The sequence below is a fragment of the Candoia aspera genome, chromosome 6 (assembly GCF_035149785.1).
Source record: "Candoia aspera isolate rCanAsp1 chromosome 6, rCanAsp1.hap2, whole genome shotgun sequence".
Lineage (NCBI taxonomy): Eukaryota > Metazoa > Chordata > Lepidosauria > Squamata > Boidae > Candoia > Candoia aspera.
In genome coordinates, this window is record NC_086158.1 from 29161222 (window position 1) to 29182868 (window position 21647).

Sequence of the window (21647 nt, forward strand, 5' to 3'; positions counted from 1 at the left end):
TATCATTTGACCTCTCATGGATTAGTAGCTCATTTATTTCCACTTATTCACTAATAGTTTTTCATAATGCAATATTGTGAGACCATCAATAATGTTCAGTAGTAATTGAAAGCCACTTCGCTGTTTCCAATTTTTCTAGAATACAAGGCACCCTTGATGCTCATTAGTGGAGAAGTTTAGCATTAAATTCTTTATTTATTCATTATTTTTTAATTTAAAAGTACATCTTGCTTTTTTAAAAAACCAGAAAAGCCTTCAAAATATGAAATACCAATAACAGAAAAGCAAAATAAGTAGCAACTTTATTGGCTTTTATTCATCAAACCTTAAAGCAGACATATACCACTTTTTCCACTCTGACAACCTGGTATGGTGTTGGAACTACAACTCCCAGAATTCCCAGCACGAGTCCATGCTGGCTTGGTATTTGGAGAATTGCAACCCAACACCTCTAAAGATGCCAGGGTGGTGACTGCTGCAATACTGTACATAAATAAGAAGCAATTCCCCAGCTCCAAATTCCCCGAAAGCCTACACTCCCTAATTGCCATTAATCATAGGAAAACAGGATAGAAATAGCCTGGCTTCTTCAAAAATAATGGTGATGTTTTGAGGTGAATATGTCTAAAGATGCAGTTTTCCAGATGAATGCATCCATGCCTAGTATCAGGGGCTTAGCAGCACTGGACAGCTGCCAGCTAAGAGTGCTCTATTAACTCTGCCTAAATCACAAACATTGGGATTTTTTTCTCAAACCAGACAGATTAAAAATGATGGCTATCCATGCTGAGCAGCAGAGTTACTCACAGTGCCTTAGGATTGTTCCATAGTACCCTATTTAAAGTTCCAGGGTCATTGTGGGAAAATTAAAATAGTAGTTGTTAGCAGTAACTAGCATTTTCTGAATAGACCAATGGTTTTCATTCCACTTTCTGGCACTGGTGTAGTAGCAGCAATTATGAGGACAGGATGTTTTATACATAATTAACAACTTCAAAATTGATAAAATAGAACCCCCACATCATACATGTAGAAACCACTGCCCTGCAAAAGGAAAGGTAGACAGTATATGGGGTGAATCCTATCTAAGACGTCCATAAAAACTTTGGCCATTACAAAAAATATTATGTCTTTAATAGCCAACTATCTAATCTCCAAGATCAGAGATCCTGTTGTTTCTGCCCATTCCCTAAGACTGGATAGAGTCAGTGTGCTCTGGATCCCATTAAGGAACATCATCTAATGGGACTTAGGAGATGTCCCTTCTCTGTCATGGTTCCTGCCCTCTGGAACAGCATCCCCTGGAAATTTGAATGGGCCACATCCTGCTTTCCTTTAAATGTGCCTTGAAACCCTAATCTTTCCCTGGGCTCTGGACAAGGATGAAATGCAGGCTCCCTGTATGAGTGGTTTTAAAAGGTTTTTGTAACGGTTGCCTCATTACCCAATAAGGCACGGACTCACTTAGATTGGGGCTAAGGATTTCCATTTATTGAATACAGAGTGCATACGCGCAAAAAGCCAGGAATGCGGGCATGGTTGCAGGGTACCCCGTATATACCCACGTGGCGGACCTTGTCCCCCTCCACCCCCTATTGTCCCTCGAGTTGGATCCGGATCCCTGATGGGCGATCTGGAAGCGATACTGGTCTGCTGATGAGTGATTAGGGTGATCACCGCTGGTTTCTTCTGTCTCCTCTTCCTTATCCGTTGCAGGTGCGTGCCCCGGGATAATGTGTGGAAGTTCCACCGATCTGTTGATGGCCCTTCTGGTTCTGGCAAAGGTGTGCCTCCTTTGTCCTTTGATTGCTTTTAGTGGTTGAGTGCTTAAAGGATTAGGGCTATCCCTTCCTTCTTCCTGAAAGGCATGTTCCCCGTTGTGATGCATGGATGCCTTGGAACGGGGAGCATGACATACTGCACCCCCCAAAAAAACTCTAGGGTGCCGGTTTGTCGGGGTATGCTTCGTGGAAGCGTTTGACAAGCCGCTGTGCTGATACCTCTCGCACTTGCACCCACTCCGGGTGGGGGAAATGTTCCCAGCGGACAAGGTACTGTAAGGTGCCCCTTAGTCTTCTGGAGTCTAGTACCTCCTTAATTTCGAAATGTTGTTGTCCATCTATCATGATGGGTGGGGGCAGGGGGGGGGGTTTGTGCCACTTTGAAGAGGTGACCGGTTTCAGTAGAGCACAGTGGAACACTGGGTGTATGCGTCTTAAGTTGTGTGGTAGGTCCAGCTTGAAAGTCACTGGGTTGATGATTTCCGTGATTGGGAACGGGCCAATGAATTTGGGTGCCAGTTTCTTCGAGGGCTGTGGAGACTTGATGAACTTCGTGGAGAGTTAGACCCTATCTCCCACCTTGAAGTTTGGCTGCGCTGCCCTGTGGTTGTCCACGAATGTTGCTTGAGCGTCTGAGAGAGCCAGCTGGATGACAGGCCAAACCATGGCCAGTTGCACTGCCCAATCATCTGGGGAACAGGGCGGGGTGTCTGGCTGGGGCAGTTCCAGGATTGGAACAAAGTCTCTACCATATACAACCTTGAATGGGGTGTGACCCGTACTCTGGTGCATTGCATTGTTGTAGGCCACCTCGGCAAAGGGTAGCAGGTCTACCCAGTCGTCCTGTTGATAATTTATAAATGAGCGTAAGAATTGCTCCAGGGTGGAGTTAAGAATCTCCGTAGAGCCATCCGTGTGGGGGTGCCAAGCCGTGGACAGTGCTTGCTTAGTTCCAATTAATTTTAAAAATGCCTTCCAGAATTTGGATGTGAATTGTGTGCCCCTATCCGTCACCAAATGGGAGGGAGCGCCGTGCAATTTATAGATGTGGTTTAAAAAGAGGCGTGCCAGCTGTTGCGCGGAGGGAATGGAGGTGCAGGGTACAAAGTGCGCCTGTTTGGAGAAATAGTCTTTTACCACCCAGATAACCATTTTTCTCTGGCTGGGTGGCAAGTCCACAATAAAGTCCATCAATATTTCTTCCCAGGGGCAGGAGGGGCTCGCTACCGGCTGCAACAGTCCCTGGGGCTTCCCCACTTTTCATTTGGCCATGGCACATGTGGGGCAAGCAGCGACGTATTCCTTTACATCCCGCCTAAGGGTGGGCCACCAGAATTGTCGTCTGACTAGATGCAGTGTTTTCACGAACCCGAAGTGCCCAGCTGTTTTGTCGTCATGTGAGCGGCTCAAAACCTCCGCTCGCAATTGTTCTGGCATGTACAAGTTATTCTGTTTCCAAGCCAGACCATTTGTGAGGAACATTGTGTTGGTTGGTTTGCAACCATGTATCTGTTTTGAGGGCTTGAGTGAACTGTTGTTGCAAGCTAGGTGAAATTGACATGCGTTTCCCTCCCCTTGCATGTGGCTGCGCTGGGGTGCGCTGTGTCCCGGTTTGGCTGCGCGTGACGGCTTGGCAACCCAGCTGTGTGTCGGTCCACACAGTGCCTACAATGTCGGATGCCTGACTGGCATCTTGGGGCCGCCTGGAGAGAGCGCCGGCTAGGAAATTCTTCCTCCCTGGTATGAATTTTAGTTTAAAGTCAAATCGGCTGAAGAACTGCGGCCAGCGAAACTGTTTGGGACTGAGGCGTTTTGGAGTGCTGAGAGCCTCTAGGTTTTTGTGGTCTGTCCATACCTCAAAGGGGCAGGTGGCCCCTTCCAGGAGGTGTCTCCATGCCTCTAGGGCGGCTTTGACGGCGAACGCCTCCTTTTCCCACACGTGCCATCTCCGTTCCATTTCGGAGAACTTGCGGGAAAGGTACGCGCATGGCTTCAGCTGATTGTCAGAATCCCGTTGAAGCAGGAGTGCCCCAATGGAAAAGTCGGAAGCGTCGACTTGTACTACAAAAGGCTTGGTGGGGTTGGGGTGTTGCAGCACTGGCTCTGCTGTACAGAGGCTTTTGAGGTGCTCAAAAGCCCTTTGACAGTCAGCAGTCCAGTTCAGGAGCGCTCCCGGGTTCCGTGACTTTTGCGTATCTCCCAAGCCCTTTGTACGGAGTAGGTTGGTTAGGGGCAGCACAATTTCTGCCAGTCCCTGGATAAAACCCCTGTAGAAATTCGTGAATCCGAGGAAACTTTGCAGTTGCCTCCTCGTGCGTGGGCGCTCCCATGGCTTGGACCTTACTTGGGTCCATCTCGATGCCCCTCACCGAGATTCTATAACCCAGGTAGTCAATTTGTGATTTATGAAACTCGCATTTAGAGAGCTTGGCAAATAGCTCTGCTTTGAGGAGTTTCCCGAGCACTTGCTTAACCAAGCGTTCATGCTCCTCTTCCATTTCTGAGTATATTAGTACATCGTCTAAGTAGATGAGGACCCCCTTGAACAAGTGGTCATGCAAGACCTCGTTAATCAGTTGCATAAATACCCCTGGTGCCCCTGCCTGTCATGAGTAAGGATGGTGAGCAGGGAGCTCCCATCCAGACTGTTAAGCACATGCGTAGCACTGAGGAATTGAGCAGCCATTCAAAGAGACACAGATCGGGACCGCCTTAACCTTTGGGGTTTATATGGCTGGGTTTTTCCCACGCTTCTTCAGTTTATTAGGATTCCTGTTATGTACAAGCAATAAAACATTAGAGACCAGTTCCTTGTCTCAGCGTGGTTCCTGGCTGTTAGGACACCGCCAGACCAAATGGTAATACCTTATATTGAAACGACCCCAGGGGGCAATTAAAAGCCATCTTCCATTTGTCCCCCTCCCGTATCCGTATGTGGAAATAAGCCTCCCGCAAGTCCAGTTTTGAGAATATTTTTCCCTTAGAGAGGTGTGCCAGGATGTCCTTGATGAGGGGTAAGGGGTATTTGTTTGAGATGGACGTGGCATTCAAGCCGCGGTAGTCTGTGCAAAGCCTCAATGTCCCGTCCTTTTTTTCCCTGAAAAGGACTGGGGCTCTGACTGGTGAGTTAGCAGGCTCAATGAAGCCGCATGCCAGATTTTTGTCCACGAATTCTCGCAATGCTGCCAGCTCCTTCTGGGTCATTGCATAAATTTTGGGCTTTGGTAAGGGTGTGTTGGGAACCAGTTCTATTGTACAGTCCATTTTTCGGGGGGGGGGGGAGTTTGTCTGCCTCTTTTTCCCCGAACACATCTGCAAAAGCCGTGTACCTTTCTGGCAAGCCTGCCAGGGCCACTTCTTCCAGATGTGTAATTGTGGACGCTGCCCTCCCCACCGCAGCACGGGGGACCTGATCCCCTGTAGGCGCTTGGTAGGAGCCGTCTGGGAAGGTGATTGTCCTGGTCTGCCAATTGATGTGTGGGTTCCGTCGCACCAACCACAGGATACCCAGGATTATTAGTGGTTGGCCCACCGGTGCCATGATAAATTGCAGGCTTTCCCGGTGGCCGCCGAGCTGCAGCGCTACTTCGTCGGTGTATTGGGTGACCGCCCCCCCCCCAACTGCTGATCTGTCCAATTGAGTGAATACAACATGGTGCTGAAGTGGATAGCAGCGGAGCTTTAAATCAGCCACCAGGTCCGGGTGCATTAAGCACCTGGAGCAGCCCGAGTCGATTAGGGCCCAAATTTTTACAGACTTCAGCTGTGATTTCAGTTCAACCTTGACATACAAGGTGGGGCAGTTTTCACCCACCCAGCTATTGCTGCGCCCTTCTTGATCCCTCACCTACCCCCTGGCGCTTCTTAGGGCAGGTGGTTGGCGTTTCCTGCCGGCTCGTCATCGTCGCTCACTGACTCTTCCATGGGGTAGGGAAAAGATTTCCATGTGACTTCTCCAGTAGCGGCTGGCATCTTTTTAGGCAGTGTTGGTGGTTTGCCCGGTGGTTTCCGCAGTCTGTTGTCGTTGGTTTTGGTGTTCAGGCAGGATGCGGCTTTGTGCCCCTCCTTCCCGCAACGGAGGCACTGCCCCTTGGCGAATCGCCATTCCCTCTCCTCCCTCCAGGATTGGGGTGCTGGTCTCGCTGGTCCGGCCGCAGTTCGGGGTCCCCTTGTCATTGTCGTTTGCAGGGCTGTTTGCTTTACTTCCAAAAAAGTTTCTTGGGCATTTTCTGCCTTTCCGGCTAGCCGTATCCACTCAATGAGAGTGGTAGGGTCGTCCCTGCATAACGCCCACCTCAAGACGTTCAAGTCCAGACCTTCCTTGAAACACTTGATCAGGGTCGATTGTGACCAGTCCTCCACCTTTCCAGCCAGGGCTTGGAATTCCATGGCATAGTCTGCCACAGAACATTGCCCCTGGCTGATTCCCCTTAATGCTCTTTTTGCTCTGTCCTTTTCAAGGGGATCTCTGAAATGTAGGTCGAGCGCCCATATGAAGTCGTTGACGTGATCTAGTTCTGGAGCACCTGCTTGGCACATCTGTACGTACCAATCAGCTGCCCTTCCCCGTAGTTTGTTTGCTATAGCGTGGATCTTGCCTTTTTCGGATCTGAAACATTGTCCATATTTATCCATGTAATTTTTTGTGTTGGTGATGAAGAAAGACAGCATGGTCGGGTCTCCATCGAACTTGACCCCGAGGTCTTTGACTCCTGCTCCTGGTGGGTTCCACCTCACCTCTGGGCATGTGGGCACTTCCCGGGCTGTCGGGGTTCTTCCTCCTCCCTGTGGGGATTCCCTCGGCCGGGTTCCGGGTGGTGTTGCTCCCGTCTTGTGCCTGCTCCACCCTCAACCCAGATGTCGCGTTTCTGGAATGGGGGGGGGGGAGACGACCTCCTCGGTTCGGCACGGAGACCTCTGCCTGGTTCCGCGTCTTCTTCTTGCCACCTCCGTCCCTGCCCCCGATGTCCCGTCTCGGATGTTGGGGGGGGTGATGTGCCTCTGGAGCCTGGTTCCAGCTCACCTCTCCCTCGGGTTGCCCACCCGATCGCCAACCTCAGGAGCAGCTGCTCTATTGACTCCAGCCTCGATTCCACCATGCTGAGCTGCTCATCAGCTGGGGAGCCATCCGCGGGCCATCCACTCTGCCGCCTTCCCTCCGCTCCTGGGGTTGTCATGCAGCGCTGTTCTTTCGCCTCTTTCGACGCCCCGAACGGTCCTGGCAGGGATCCCGCCGTCTCGTCCAGGGTGACCCACTCGCCTTGCGACTCTCGTGGCTTCAAGAGTCCCGCTCCTCCCGGTCTCCTCCTCCGAGCTCGATCCCGAACCTCTCCAGACTTCGTGGTGTCAGGGTGTATGGGTCCTGCCGATCGCTCTTTCCGTGGAGCCGGGTGACCTGTCGCCGGTCCTTGGGTCGCCGCCGCTCTGTCGGTGGATTCTGTCCATCGCCAACTCGGGTCCCTCACAGATCAGATCTGGATTGGTGCTGGCAGAAAATTTTTTTCGAGATTCCCGGCTTTATGTAACGGTTGCCTCGTTACCCAATAAGGCACGGACTCACTTAGATTGGGGCTAAGGATTTCCGTTTATTGAATACAGAGTGCATACGTGCAAAAAGCCAGGAATGCGGGCGTGGTTGCGGGGTACCCCGTATATACCCGCGTGGCGGACCTTGTCCCCCTCCACCCCCTATTGTCCCTCGAGTTGGATCCGGATCCCTGATGGGCGATCTGGAAGCGATACCGGTCTGCTGATGAGTGATTAGGGTGATCACCGCTGGTTTCTTCTGTCTCCTCTTCCTTATCCATTGCAGGTGCGTGCCCCGGGGTAATGTGTGGAAGTTCCGCCGATCTGTTGATGGCCCTTCTGGTTCTGGCAAAGGTGTGCCTCCTTTGTCCTTTGATTGCTTTTAGTGGTTGAGTGCTTAAAGGATTAGGGCTATCCCTTCCTTCTTCCTGAAAGGCATGTTCCCCGTTGTGATGCATGGATGCCTTGGAACGGGGAGCATGACATACTGCACCCCCCAAAAAAACTCTAGGGTGCCGGTTTGTCGGGGTATGCTTCGTGGAAGCGTTTGACAAGCCGCTGTGCTGATACCTCTCGCACTTGCACCCACTCCGGGTGGGGGAAATGTTCCCAGCGGACAAGGTACTGTAAGGTGCCCCTTAGTCTTCTGGAGTCTAGTACCTCCTTAATTTCGAAATGTTGTTGTCCATCTATCATGATGGGTGGGGGCAGGGGGGGGGGGTTTGTGCCACTTTGAAGAGGTGACCGGTTTCAGTAGAGCACAGTGGAACACTGGGTGTATGCGTCTTAAGTTGTGTGGTAGGTCCAGCTTGAAAGTCACTGGGTTGATGATTTCCGTGATTGGGAACGGGCCAATGAATTTGGGTGCCAGTTTCTTCGAGGGCTGTGGAGACTTGATGAACTTCGTGGAGAGTTAGACCCTATCTCCCACCTTGAAGTTTGGCTGCGCTGCCCTGTGGTTGTCCACGAATGTTGCTTGAGCGTCTGAGAGAGCCAGCTGGATGACAGGCCAAACCATGGCCAGTTGCACTGCCCAATCATCTGGGGAACAGGGCGGGGTGTCTGGCTGGGGCAGTTCCAGGATTGGAACAAAGTCTCTACCATATACAACCTTGAATGGGGTGTGACCCGTACTCTGGTGCATTGCATTGTTGTAGGCCACCTCGGCAAAGGGTAGCAGGTCTACCCAGTCGTCCTGTTGATAATTTATAAATGAGCGTAAGAATTGCTCCAGGGTGGAGTTAAGAATCTCCGTAGAGCCATCCGTGTGGGGGTGCCAAGCCGTGGACAGTGCTTGCTTAGTTCCAATTAATTTTAAAAATGCCTTCCAGAATTTGGATGTGAATTGTGTGCCCCTATCCGTCACCAAATGGGAGGGAGCGCCGTGCAATTTATAGATGTGGTTTAAAAAGAGGCGTGCCAGCTGTTGCGCGGAGGGAATGGAGGTGCAGGGTACAAAGTGCGCCTGTTTGGAGAAATAGTCTTTTATCACCCAGATAACCATTTTTCTCTGGCTGGGTGGCAAGTCCACAATAAAGTCCATCAATATTTCTTCCCAGGGGCAGGAGGGGCTCGCTACCGGCTGCAACAGTCCCTGGGGCTTCCCCACTTTTCATTTGGCCATGGCACATGTGGGGCAAGCAGCGACGTATTCCTTTACATCCCGCCTAAGGGTGGGCCACCAGAATTGTCGTCTGACTAGATGCAGTGTTTTCACGAACCCGAAGTGCCCAGCTGTTTTGTCGTCATGTGAGCGGCTCAAAACCTCCGCTCGCAATTGTTCTGGCATGTACAAGTTATTCTGTTTCCAAGCCAGACCATTTGTGAGGAACATTGTGTTGGTTGGTTTGCAACCATGTATCTGTTTTGAGGGCTTGAGTGAACTGTTGTTGCAAGCTAGGTGAAATTGACATGCGTTTCCCTCCCCTTGCATGTGGCTGCGCTGGGGTGCGCTGTGTCCCGGTTTGGCTGCGCGTGACGGCTTGGCAACCCAGCTGTGTGTCGGTCCACACAGTGCCTACAATGTCGGATGCCTGACTGGCATCTTGGGGCCGCCTGGAGAGAGCGCCGGCTAGGAAATTCTTCCTCCCTGGTATGAATTTTAGTTTAAAGTCAAATCGGCTGAAGAACTGCGGCCAGCGAAACTGTTTGGGACTGAGGCGTTTTGGAGTGCTGAGAGCCTCTAGGTTTTTGTGGTCTGTCCATACCTCAAAGGGGCAGGTGGCCCCTTCCAGGAGGTGTCTCCATGCCTCTAGGGCGGCTTTGACGGCGAACGCCTCCTTTTCCCACACGTGCCATCTCCGTTCCATTTCGGAGAACTTGCGGGAAAGGTACGCGCATGGCTTCAGCTGATTGTCAGAATCCCGTTGAAGCAGGAGTGCCCCAATGGAAAAGTCGGAAGCGTCGACTTGTACTACAAAAGGCTTGGTGGGGTTGGGGTGTTGCAGCACTGGCTCTGCTGTACAGAGGCTTTTGAGGTGCTCAAAAGCCCTTTGACAGTCAGCAGTCCAGTTCAGGAGCGCTCCCGGGTTCCGTGACTTTTGCGTATCTCCCAAGCCCTTTGTACGGAGTAGGTTGGTTAGGGGCAGCACAATTTCTGCCAGTCCCTGGATAAAACCCCTGTAGAAATTCGTGAATCCGAGGAAACTTTGCAGTTGCCTCCTCGTGCGTGGGCGCTCCCATGGCTTGGACCTTACTTGGGTCCATCTCGATGCCCCTCACCGAGATTCTATAACCCAGGTAGTCAATTTGTGATTTATGAAACTCGCATTTAGAGAGCTTGGCAAATAGCTCTGCTTTGAGGAGTTTCCCGAGCACTTGCTTAACCAAGCGTTCATGCTCCTCTTCCATTTCTGAGTATATTAGTACATCGTCTAAGTAGATGAGGACCCCCTTGAACAAGTGGTCATGCAAGACCTCGTTAATCAGTTGCATAAATACCCCTGGTGCCCCTGCCTGTCATGAGTAAGGATGGTGAGCAGGGAGCTCCCATCCAGACTGTTAAGCACATGCGTAGCACTGAGGAATTGAGCAGCCATTCAAAGAGACACAGATCGGGACCGCCTTAACCTTTGGGGTTTATATGGCTGGGTTTTTCCCACGCTTCTTCAGTTTATTAGGATTCCTGTTATGTACAAGCAATAAAACATTAGAGACCAGTTCCTTGTCTCAGCGTGGTTCCTGGCTGTTAGGACACCGCCAGACCAAATGGTAATACCTTATATTGAAACGACCCCAGGGGGCAATTAAAAGCCATCTTCCATTTGTCCCCCTCCCGTATCCGTATGTGGAAATAAGCCTCCCGCAAGTCCAGTTTTGAGAATATTTTTCCCTTAGAGAGGTGTGCCAGGATGTCCTTGATGAGGGGTAAGGGGTATTTGTTTGAGATGGACGTGGCATTCAAGCCGCGGTAGTCTGTGCAAAGCCTCAATGTCCCGTCCTTTTTTTCCCTGAAAAGGACTGGGGCTCTGACTGGTGAGTTAGCAGGCTCAATGAAGCCGCATGCCAGATTTTTGTCCACGAATTCTCGCAATGCTGCCAGCTCCTTCTGGGTCATTGCATAAATTTTGGGCTTTGGTAAGGGTGTGTTGGGAACCAGTTCTATTGTACAGTCCATTTTTCGGGGGGGGGGGGAGTTTGTCTGCCTCTTTTTCCCCGAACACATCTGCAAAAGCCGTGTACCTTTCTGGCAAGCCTGCCAGGGCCACTTCTTCCAGATGTGTAATTGTGGACGCTGCCCTCCCCACCGCAGCACGGGGGACCTGATCCCCTGTAGGCGCTTGGTAGGAGCCGTCTGGGAAGGTGATTGTCCTGGTCTGCCAATTGATGTGTGGGTTCCGTCGCACCAACCACAGGATACCCAGGATTATTAGTGGTTGGCCCACCGGTGCCATGATAAATTGCAGGCTTTCCCGGTGGCCGCCGAGCTGCAGCGCTACTTCGTCGGTGTATTGGGTGACCGCCCCCCCCCCAACTGCTGATCTGTCCAATTGAGTGAATACAACATGGTGCTGAAGTGGATAGCAGCGGAGCTTTAAATCAGCCACCAGGTCCGGGTGCATTAAGCACCTGGAGCAGCCCGAGTCGATTAGGGCCCAAATTTTTACAGACTTCAGCTGTGATTTCAGTTCAACCTTGACATACAAGGTGGGGCAGTTTTCACCCACCCAGCTATTGCTGCGCCCTTCTTGATCCCTCACCTACCCCCTGGCGCTTCTTAGGGCAGGTGGTTGGCGTTTCCTGCCGGCTCGTCATCGTCGCTCACTGACTCTTCCATGGGGTAGGGAAAAGATTTCCATGTGACTTCTCCAGTAGCGGCTGGCATCTTTTTAGGCAGTGTTGGTGGTTTGCCCGGTGGTTTCCGCAGTCTGTTGTCGTTGGTTTTGGTGTTCAGGCAGGATGCGGCTTTGTGCCCCTCCTTCCCGCAACGGAGGCACTGCCCCTTGGCGAATCGCCATTCCCTCTCCTCCCTCCAGGATTGGGGTGCTGGTCTCGCTGGTCCGGCCGCAGTTCGGGGTCCCCTTGTCATTGTCGTTTGCAGGGCTGTTTGCTTTACTTCCAAAAAAGTTTCTTGGGCATTTTCTGCCTTTCCGGCTAGCCGTATCCACTCAATGAGAGTGGTAGGGTCGTCCCTGCATAACGCCCACCTCAAGACGTTCAAGTCCAGACCTTCCTTGAAACACTTGATCAGGGTCGATTGTGACCAGTCCTCCACCTTTCCAGCCAGGGCTTGGAATTCCATGGCATAGTCTGCCACAGAACATTGCCCCTGGCTGATTCCCCTTAATGCTCTTTTTGCTCTGTCCTTTTCAAGGGGATCTCTGAAATGTAGGTCGAGCGCCCATATGAAGTTGTTGACGTGATCTAGTTCTGGAGCACCTGCTTGGCACATCTGTACGTACCAATCAGCTGCCCTTCCCCGTAGTTTGTTTGCTATAGCGTGGATCTTGCCTTTTTCGGATCTGAAACATTGTCCATATTTATCCATGTAATTTTTTGTGTTGGTGATGAAGAAAGACAGCATGGTCGGGTCTCCATCGAACTTGACCCCGAGGTCTTTGACTCCTGCTCCTGGTGGGTTCCACCTCACCTCTGGGCATGTGGGCACTTCCCGGGCTGTCGGGGTTCTTCCTCCTCCCTGTGGGGATTCCCTCGGCCGGGTTCCGGGTGGTGTTGCTCCCGTCTTGTGCCTGCTCCACCCTCAACCCAGATGTCGCGTTTCTGGAATGGGGGGGGGGGGAGACGACCTCCTCGGTTCGGCACGGAGACCTCTGCCTGGTTCCGCGTCTTCTTCTTGCCACCTCCGTCCCTGCCCCCGATGTCCCGTCTCGGATGTTGGGGGGGGTGATGTGCCTCTGGAGCCTGGTTCCAGCTCACCTCTCCCTCGGGTTGCCCACCCGATCGCCAACCTCAGGAGCAGCTGCTCTATTGACTCCAGCCTCGATTCCACCATGCTGAGCTGCTCATCAGCTGGGGAGCCATCCGCGGGCCATCCACTCTGCCGCCTTCCCTCCGCTCCTGGGGTTGTCATGCAGCGCTGTTCTTTCGCCTCTTTCGACGCCCCGAACGGTCCTGGCAGGGATCCCGCCGTCTCGTCCAGGGTGACCCACTCGCCTTGCGACTCTCGTGGCTTCAAGAGTCCCGCTCCTCCCGGTCTCCTCCTCCGAGCTCGATCCCGAACCTCTCCAGACTTCGTGGTGTCAGGGTGTATGGGTCCTGCCGATCGCTCTTTCCGTGGAGCCGGGTGACCTGTCGCCGGTCCTTGGGTCGCCGCCGCTCTGTCGGTGGATTCTGTCCATCGCCAACTCGGGTCCCTCACAGATCAGATCTGGATTGGTGCTGGCAGAAAATTTTTTTCGAGATTCCCGGCTTTATGTAACGGTTGCCTCGTTACCCAATAAGGCACGGACTCACTTAGATTGGGGCTAAGGATTTCCGTTTATTGAATACAGAGTGCATACGTGCAAAAAGCCAGGAATGCGGGCGTGGTTGCGGGGTACCCCGTATATACCCGCGTGGCGGACCTTGTCCCCCTCCACCCCCTATTGTCCCTCGAGTTGGATCCGGATCCCTGATGGGCGATCTGGAAGCGATACCGGTCTGCTGATGAGTGATTAGGGTGATCACCGCTGGTTTCTTCTGTCTCCTCTTCCTTATCCATTGCAGGTGCGTGCCCCGGGGTAATGTGTGGAAGTTCCGCCGATCTGTTGATGGCCCTTCTGGTTCTGGCAAAGGTGTGCCTCCTTTGTCCTTTGATTGCTTTTAGTGGTTGAGTGCTTAAAGGATTAGGGCTATCCCTTCCTTCTTCCTGAAAGGCATGTTCCCCATTGTGATGCATGGATGCCTTGCAACGGGGAGCATGACAGTTTTGGTGGATGTTTGTTAATGCAGGATGACCATCTTCCTTTTCTGTTTGTGGCTGTTATTCTATACCTTTGCTTATAATTCTGTATACCATTCAGAATCATCAACACGTAGGGCAGTCTTAGAAATATGGATTATGAATAAATACTGGATGAAGGTGCCATGAAGAGGGTTTTGTTACTGAGTTCATATCAGTCTACTTACTAAAGTTATTAGAAAAGATTAGTCGCTATCCTGCAACACTGTTAGTATGAAACAAGTAGAATTATCTATTTCCCTCAACAAATAGGGGCATTCAGTGAGAGCTGCTATTCAGTTGACTGACATGTTTTAGTGAACCTCCTAGGCACATTTTCTCAGAATGAAGATAGGCAATCTGGTGCTCTCCTGCTGTTTTGGACAGCAGTTTGTATACTCCTGTGATGTAATCCCATAATCCATTGTATTATTACCTGGAGTTACAGAGGTTGCAATATAAAACATTTGGAGGACACCAAATCACCTACCCCATCTCAGAAATTTTTATTGTGCATGTGCTTTGTGTATGAATTCTGGAAGAACAGTCTAGGTCTACTATTAGTCTCAGGAAAAAAAAGTGCTAGATAATTTAGTTAATAATATCTGGAAGAGTTTATTATTAAATAAAATTAACTGTTTTAAATTGAGAAGCTATTCATATTCCTTCCCTCACCTGTTTCAAATTCAACAGTCATAGTAAATCATAGAACTTAAGTGTACTTAATTCCTTTGGCTTTTGTGGCAGGCTACCACCTTGAAACAATATATTTTAGAATAAGTACAATTTATTTCACTAGCCAGATTGGGAAATCACCATAATTTAGTATGATATGAACAAGATTAAGTAAATCTTAATCTGACACATACTTTAGTCCCCTCCGGTCCTTCAGCACAGCCAAGAAAATTAATATGTAAGTTTTTGTTTGACATAACATCTGAACCAACAGACAATGGATAGTATTCTGGCTGCTCTGAAACAAGATTTCAAGCTGGCTTGTTTCATTAATATTAGTCAGCATACATGTTAGCCACAATTTGTTAGTTTGGTCAATAGAACAAGCTGTTGATAAACAGAATTTTGTCTTTAATTATAGCCAACATCCTCAAGTACTATGAAGCCTCTAATCATAGATTCTGTGATATACCAAACAATAACAGCCCTTCCGCTGATTTTAATATATTCATGTGTTTCTAAGAATAACTGCTAGTCTTAATTCATTAAATGTTTTATTGCAAGCCTTATTTTTATAACTTTTTCAGGACACCATATTTTATCACCACAAACATTTGCAAATTCAGCAGCACTATATTTTTGAAATATAGCTTTTCATTTACCATAAATTTAGTGCCCTTTTCCCCTTTAGTAATTTTCTTTGTCACTCCAGGGACTTCCCTGACAGAATTCTGACCAGTGTTTGTGTATTGTCCCTAAGCCCAGAAGAACCAAGGGCACCCTTGCTTCAACAAAAGGTAGAAGATAAAAATGCCCTCTGTGATAGTAAGAGCCTTTCCTTTACATACCATTGCACACAGGGACCTTGTTTCCCAGCCTGACATCAATACAGGTGTGGTGCAATTACACAGTTTCTCTGATTGGGAAAGGCTGCAGCAGACTAAGATTTATTATTGCAGGAATGTTCTCATTTAAGGCTGGAGTATACAATTTCAAAAGCAGGTAGGGCCAGGACCCATTTTTAGGGTTTTCAATGCTGAAATGAGTGCCTTAAATCTTTTCTGCATGGAATCTCTTTCATCCACCCAAAAGAGATGCTGCTTCCCCTGGCTCTTGTAAGCCTCAATCCTCCTCCAAATAATTGACTGGGCAATTTCTCTGCTGCTGAAGCCATCAGCCTCTCTCTCCTTCACTGGCTGAGTACTGCCAACTGAGCCTCCCTACTCCTTTGCACCCGTAAGCTTCCTATTCCCTGTTGGCAGCAGAGAAAGGAACCTTCACTGACCAAGGTGCTGCAGGGAGGAAAGATTTGTGCTTTCTCCTTTTTTGTTTCCTGCTTACTATAAGCACGCTTGCTTGCTTTAAAGCTTTGTCGCTTGTTTCCTTATCTCTTAGCCCTTTCCCGTTTCCTTTCATTCTTCTTCCCAGCCATGACACCAGGCTAAATGATGCTCCATTCCCTCCTCCCCAGGTATTTTCCATGCATCTAGCTCTACAGTTGTACAGTTATACCTTTCCTAATTATTCAGTTTCATATTTTACCTTGGAGTTTCTTAATTATAACTTCCTTCACTGACTCCAAACCATCTAATAGTATATACTTTATCTCTCCTTAATCTCCAACTCTTTGCTCCATCTAGACCTCCCCCATCCCCCATTCTGACTTTTTGATTACAAATCCAGACCTTGGCACCCAGGTTTTGACTTCCTAACTTCTCCTGGCAAATCCCTATCAGTTTGTTCCAATCATTCAGTTCAGTACAACCATTCTGGTTGCATTTATTTGTGAGGTTGCTGTTCTTTCCTCCAGGGACCCAAGGCAACATTTAACAAAACACAAAAAAAGGGGTCAACACTTGTACCTCATTTATTTGGCAGGGACTCCAAATAGAAGAGATGCTGGATGGCTGCACATTTTGCACCACTGTTCTCAAGTATAACCCAAAATGTGATCAAAACATGATCTGTTGTGAAAACATAGGTTTCACATGATCTCAGAGATCCCCTCAGAGGAAAAGGAAAGACGAATATTGGAGGTTTTCTCACTCTAGAAAGTCAATGCTGTGCTCAGGACTTACAGATCATTACTCATTTCTACTGGGTATGGTTAATTGCATAAAAATCAATTGAATTATGTTATTTGCCTTATGCTGCATACAGTAAAGAAAAACACGTCCTTTATTAGTTTACATTGTAAATATAGTGCAGCAAATTTAATTTCTCTAAAAATGATAACATAAAACGTCCATGAATAGTTTGGGTGATAGGACTGCACAGAAGAAGCTATAATTTTAATCCAAAAGAAAATCAAAAAATCAAAATAAGGATCCATAACTCAAGTATTGTGCATATGTGTACACTGCAGAACCATTCCCAAAATATTTGGAGAACTGTCCACAACATACTAGTAGTAATTGTTGTCCATATAAACTAAATAAGATTAAATGACATTAACAAGAGAAAATGAACTTTACAGCACAAGGTTGATATAATGGAGATGCATATTCACTCAGTAGGAAACAGCAAAATGAGAAACTTGGGATCTTACCCAGCTGGATAATCTGTGGCATCAATAAATGTAGACAAAAAACACAACACAGCAAATTTAGAAGTCAGAATTTATTCCAAAAGAAGTATCTTCTTCCCACAATCACAGGAGAGAACATGAAACTTAGCATAGATCACATATCCATGATTCACATTGCCAGAGGCTAGTCCAGGTGTAACTCAGAGATAGGACTTTGCAAGCACCCAGGAAGTGATAATAAATGGGAACAGAAGAACAGGTTTAAGAGAGTTTGTACAGAAGAGCTGTGTGATTTAGATCTATATCAAGCAGTCAAGTTGTTGAAACTAAAACTAATTTGGTTACTGCCTAGGTGGAAGAAATTCCAAAACACAATGTTTTGAATTCCATAAGTGAAGATCATCACAATATAAATGTTATAAATAAATAAATGATAGGTAGTTGTAGTAATATTTTAGCTTGTATTTGAGTACTGTTAACTGTTTTGTGAGCCTTTAAATATGTCCTTTCAAATAATTTATATTTTTTTAAATATTTTGCTTGTAAAATGTGGACATTTTTAATTGAAAAAAACACGATTATCAATATCATCATTGTGATTGTCATCTTCATTTTCAATATTATTGCAGGCTGCAAATAACTTGGAAAAAAGCACAACCAAAGCAGAAAGCGCTTGGCTGTTCAGGATATGGTATGGTTTTGATCATAAGTATCCTACTATTCTGTTAGCACTAAATATTCATAGAAATAATTTCATCAAAGCAGAAAATAATATAGATAAACTTGGTTAGGTAACTAGAACTTCTCCTTTTAAATACTGTATGAAATCAAATCATATTGTTGGTATGAAAAAGAAATGATGTCTGGGAGTTCAAAGGAAGCCCAGAAATTGGGAAAAGTTGAAAGGTACAACTTTTCAAAACAGTGATATGGAATAAGGCTTGGTATACTTAACTTAGTAAAAGCATATTTATATTAATACAAACAAATTAATAGCACTGATGTTCTTTAAATAAACTTGTTTATTATTTATTTTAATTTTTTTTAAAAAGAGGCATAGTAGGTTCCCAGGGAGGCTGGTACAGGATTCTGTAGATGATCCAAGTGACATGCAGCCAATGAGATCTGTGGAGAGAGACTTCCCTGGCAGAAGAACATTATTATTATTATTATTATTATTATTATTATTATTATTATTATTTAAATTTATAGATGAAGTCAACATGCAGTGAAGTTGAATGGACTTCAGTAGTTTGATGGGGAAGTCTGTGTATCCACAAAATCCTAAGTTCTTGTACCATAATGCCTAAAACCTGAGCTTAATTTAGTCCATTTGTTCCCACTGGTTTCAAACCAGTCCACTTAGCTACTGCTTTATACCTTTGTAAGCTAATAAATTTTTTAAAAGTAGTGGATATTCCCACCATGGCTTAAGCTAGCCTTCCCTAATCTGGTGCCATTTAAATGTTTCAGACTTCAATTTCCATCTTCCCTAGCCATTGGCCCCTTTAAAGACAGGCTGAATGAAGCAAGAGCAGCCAAAAAGCATCCTTCTCTCTAGTTAGAAATAAGTTAACATAAAACATGGTGGCTTCATAATGCACTTCCAGGCATAGCAAACATTTAATTTGCACTTCAGAATAAGGAAAAAGAAGGGCTTAAAAATTAATACCAAGTAGATCAGAGTAGGCTTTAGACATACATGCTGATTCTATTTCTTCTTCAGAATGGAATTTATTGAGAGTGGATATTTTGAAGGACATAAAATAGTCTATATCAATAGAGGCAGAATATTGAAAAGATGAGGATGTGGCATTGATGTGAACTCTATGCTACTATCCATTTCAAAGAAGGGGGAGGGAGGGGCTTACATGAATTACAAGTGTCCCTCTCCCTTTCCAGGAAGAGAGATGGCACACCCTGTCTCTTCCCCAAAAGTTCAAAAAATACAGCCGTCCTCCAAACTCAGGAAAGGTATTAAAGTAAGGTATTAAATGCAACCTTGGCCAGACAAGGGCCAAACTTGGCTTTTGAATGGCATGTCAGGGTTTGCAGTCCAAAAAATGGGAGGACTAAGACAAACTCCCAAACTGATATTATTTGACTTGATTTGATTTGATTTGATTTAACTGATATTCATGTGTAATTAAATATAATGAATTAGAACAGTAGATAGAATAAGCTTCATGTATTTAATAATTTTCCCTTTGTGATGCATTCAACATTTCAGTATGGCAGGAACTTTTGAAGAGGCTCTGGGGGCCTCATCCAAGGCTTTCATGGGCCATAGGCAGCCTGGAACTTCAGGTTGTTTACTTCTGCATTGTGGGACGAAAAGTGATCCAGAGGGGAAAACATTACATGACGCTGTTCCTCTTTATATTATTATTATTATTATTGTATACATTTTAGTTAATCTGGTATATATTAGATACAGTATGTATCTAAATGCCAGATGTTAGAAAACATGCAGGGAATGTCCTGCTTATGAGTTTTCCTATGGCATCTGGTTAGCCACTACTGATACAGAATACATGCTAATACAGAACACATGATAATTGGTGTGATCAAGCAAAACTCCTTTTCTGTTCTTATGTTGTCTGCTTCAAAATGTGAAACACGTCTGATTTTTTTTTTAAACCAAACATAAAGGATAGAAATACAGAACTTCATAAAATATGTAATCTGAATCTGAGAAAGAACTGATGAGGGATTTTCTCCGAAAGGATAGCAGAATCTCTGACAAAGACTCCTGAATAATGTTTTGTTCGTTTCTGGCTTCCCCTCATAATGCTTGAAATAGGCAGATGGAAGTCATATGGCTGGATTAATCTGCAATATTAAGCAGTACATAACTGAAAATTTATTATAGGCTTTTTATCACTAATTGATTCCCCAGGTTCTGTGTTTCAAATCAAACTTTTATATGCTCGATAATAATTTGCAAACTGTTTTTGAACTGAGGACAATTTACATTCTAACAAACTGTTTCTCCTCCCTGTCATAAGGATGAATCTTTCCTTAGTATTATTTAACACAACCACTGCCATGCCATTATTGTACAATTGTATTTTCATTTTAACAGATTTTTTGTTGTTGCATTTTGTTGCCACTGAAAACTATATGCTTAAATCTCTGAAGATATTAACAGTTCAGGTTGCTATTGTCAGGACTGAGAGATCTAAGCATTTTCATATGCTAAATCTTATTCTGGAAAAAGCCCCAGCTCCTTAGAGGCAGACCAATAATTGAAATGAAATGTTCCTGCAATCTGTTTGTCCTTCTTTTAGCAATAGTATGAATTTCTGCCTACAGAACACAGAAGCATTAAGCGATATATTCATCATGCATTATTTAAGAAAGGAAAACCTTTGCGCCTAGTTTTTCTCCAGATGATATAACTGGGGGTTGATACACATTGTGTTTGGAGATAGGAAAGATTTTTTTTCTATTAAGTTTAATAAAGTTTATTATTTTGTCCATTTATTTATTTATCTCGTTTCATGTCAGAAATGCAGGAAATAGAAAGGGGAAAAGAATTAAAAGTTAAAAAGTTAAAAACATTTAATAAAAATATAAAATTTATATAACTCTAGTCCAGTGCCAGGCCACATTGATGGCAGAGCTGTTTCCAACCAATAAGTCACTCTGTGTGCATGTTGGTTCCAAAGGGCACTGTAAAAGAGACGAGGTGATTCGGGCATGAAAATACTCGGGCAAGAAATCAAATGGCTCTTCCCTTGTAGCGCATATCTTCATGAGTTACTTGAACTGTTGCCTTTTAAGCATCATTTTTAAGGAAATATGCTATCCGTTCATGGTACAACATGGTCTGGATTGCAATAATTGTTTTATTCTATATGTGCAGATACATGTTGACTTCAACTTGTAGGTGGGGATCACATCTTTAAATGTCCACATGAAAATCCCGTTAATTCAGAACTAACATAGTTAGAGAACCAGTTTGGTATAGTGGTTAAAGGTACTGAGCTAGAAACTGGGAAACTGTGACTTCTACTGCCTTAGGCACAAAGCCAGCTGGATGACTTTGGGCCAGTTGCACTCTCTCTCTCTCTCAGCCCTAAGAAGAAGGCAATGGCAAACCATTTCCAAAAATGTTGCCAAGGAAACTGCAGGAACTTGTCCAGGCAGTCACCAAGAGTCAAGGATGATTTGAAGGTGGAAACTGGAAAATAAAAAGAGCTAAACTGAAATCTTTCTCCCTAGCTTTTAGTTTTCTATATAATTCAGAGTTCTACTGAGTCCTGTAAGCTCTTGCTTGAAATCTAAGATAGCACTGTCCAAAATTAGAATTACAACTCAAATTATCTATGAGGAGATGGTGAAAATTTTAAGTTATAATGGATGGATGAAAGGGGTACTGGACTGGATATACTTTTAGTCCCCTCCAAATCTATACTTTCCTGGAGAAAATCTGTGCAGTCACTGACTTGATGCCACATAATCATAAATAATCCATATTTTTATTATTTTCATGATAATGTACAGTATATGATGTAGGACTGAAACCAGGACTTTCTTCTTGGGACTAAAAGATAAACAGCTGGAAAAAAGTCATGGGACTTTGTTTTTATATATGATAACCACAGCAAGATTATTGTATGCACAAAATGGAAAGATTTGGCAATACCTACAATGTAGGAATGGTTGTTAAGAAGATAGAACTTGATGAGATGGCCAAATTGACCTATTTGATTAGAGAAAAGACAGTATCTATGGAAACACCTTATGGACTTTT

The 21647-nt window shown here is 46.1% G+C and overlaps 1 protein-coding gene across 1 annotated transcript in view; it reads left to right on the forward strand.

Annotated features, from left to right (window-relative positions):
- The window catches only part of SLC9A9 (solute carrier family 9 member A9), a 282029-nt gene that overhangs the window by 208393 nt on the left and 51989 nt on the right, over nt 1–21647 (forward strand). The window contains exon 14 of the mRNA XM_063306631.1: nt 17518–17597. Within this exon, the coding sequence (XP_063162701.1) occupies nt 17518–17597 (80 nt within the window). The remainder of the gene's footprint in view (nt 1–17517; nt 17598–21647) is intronic.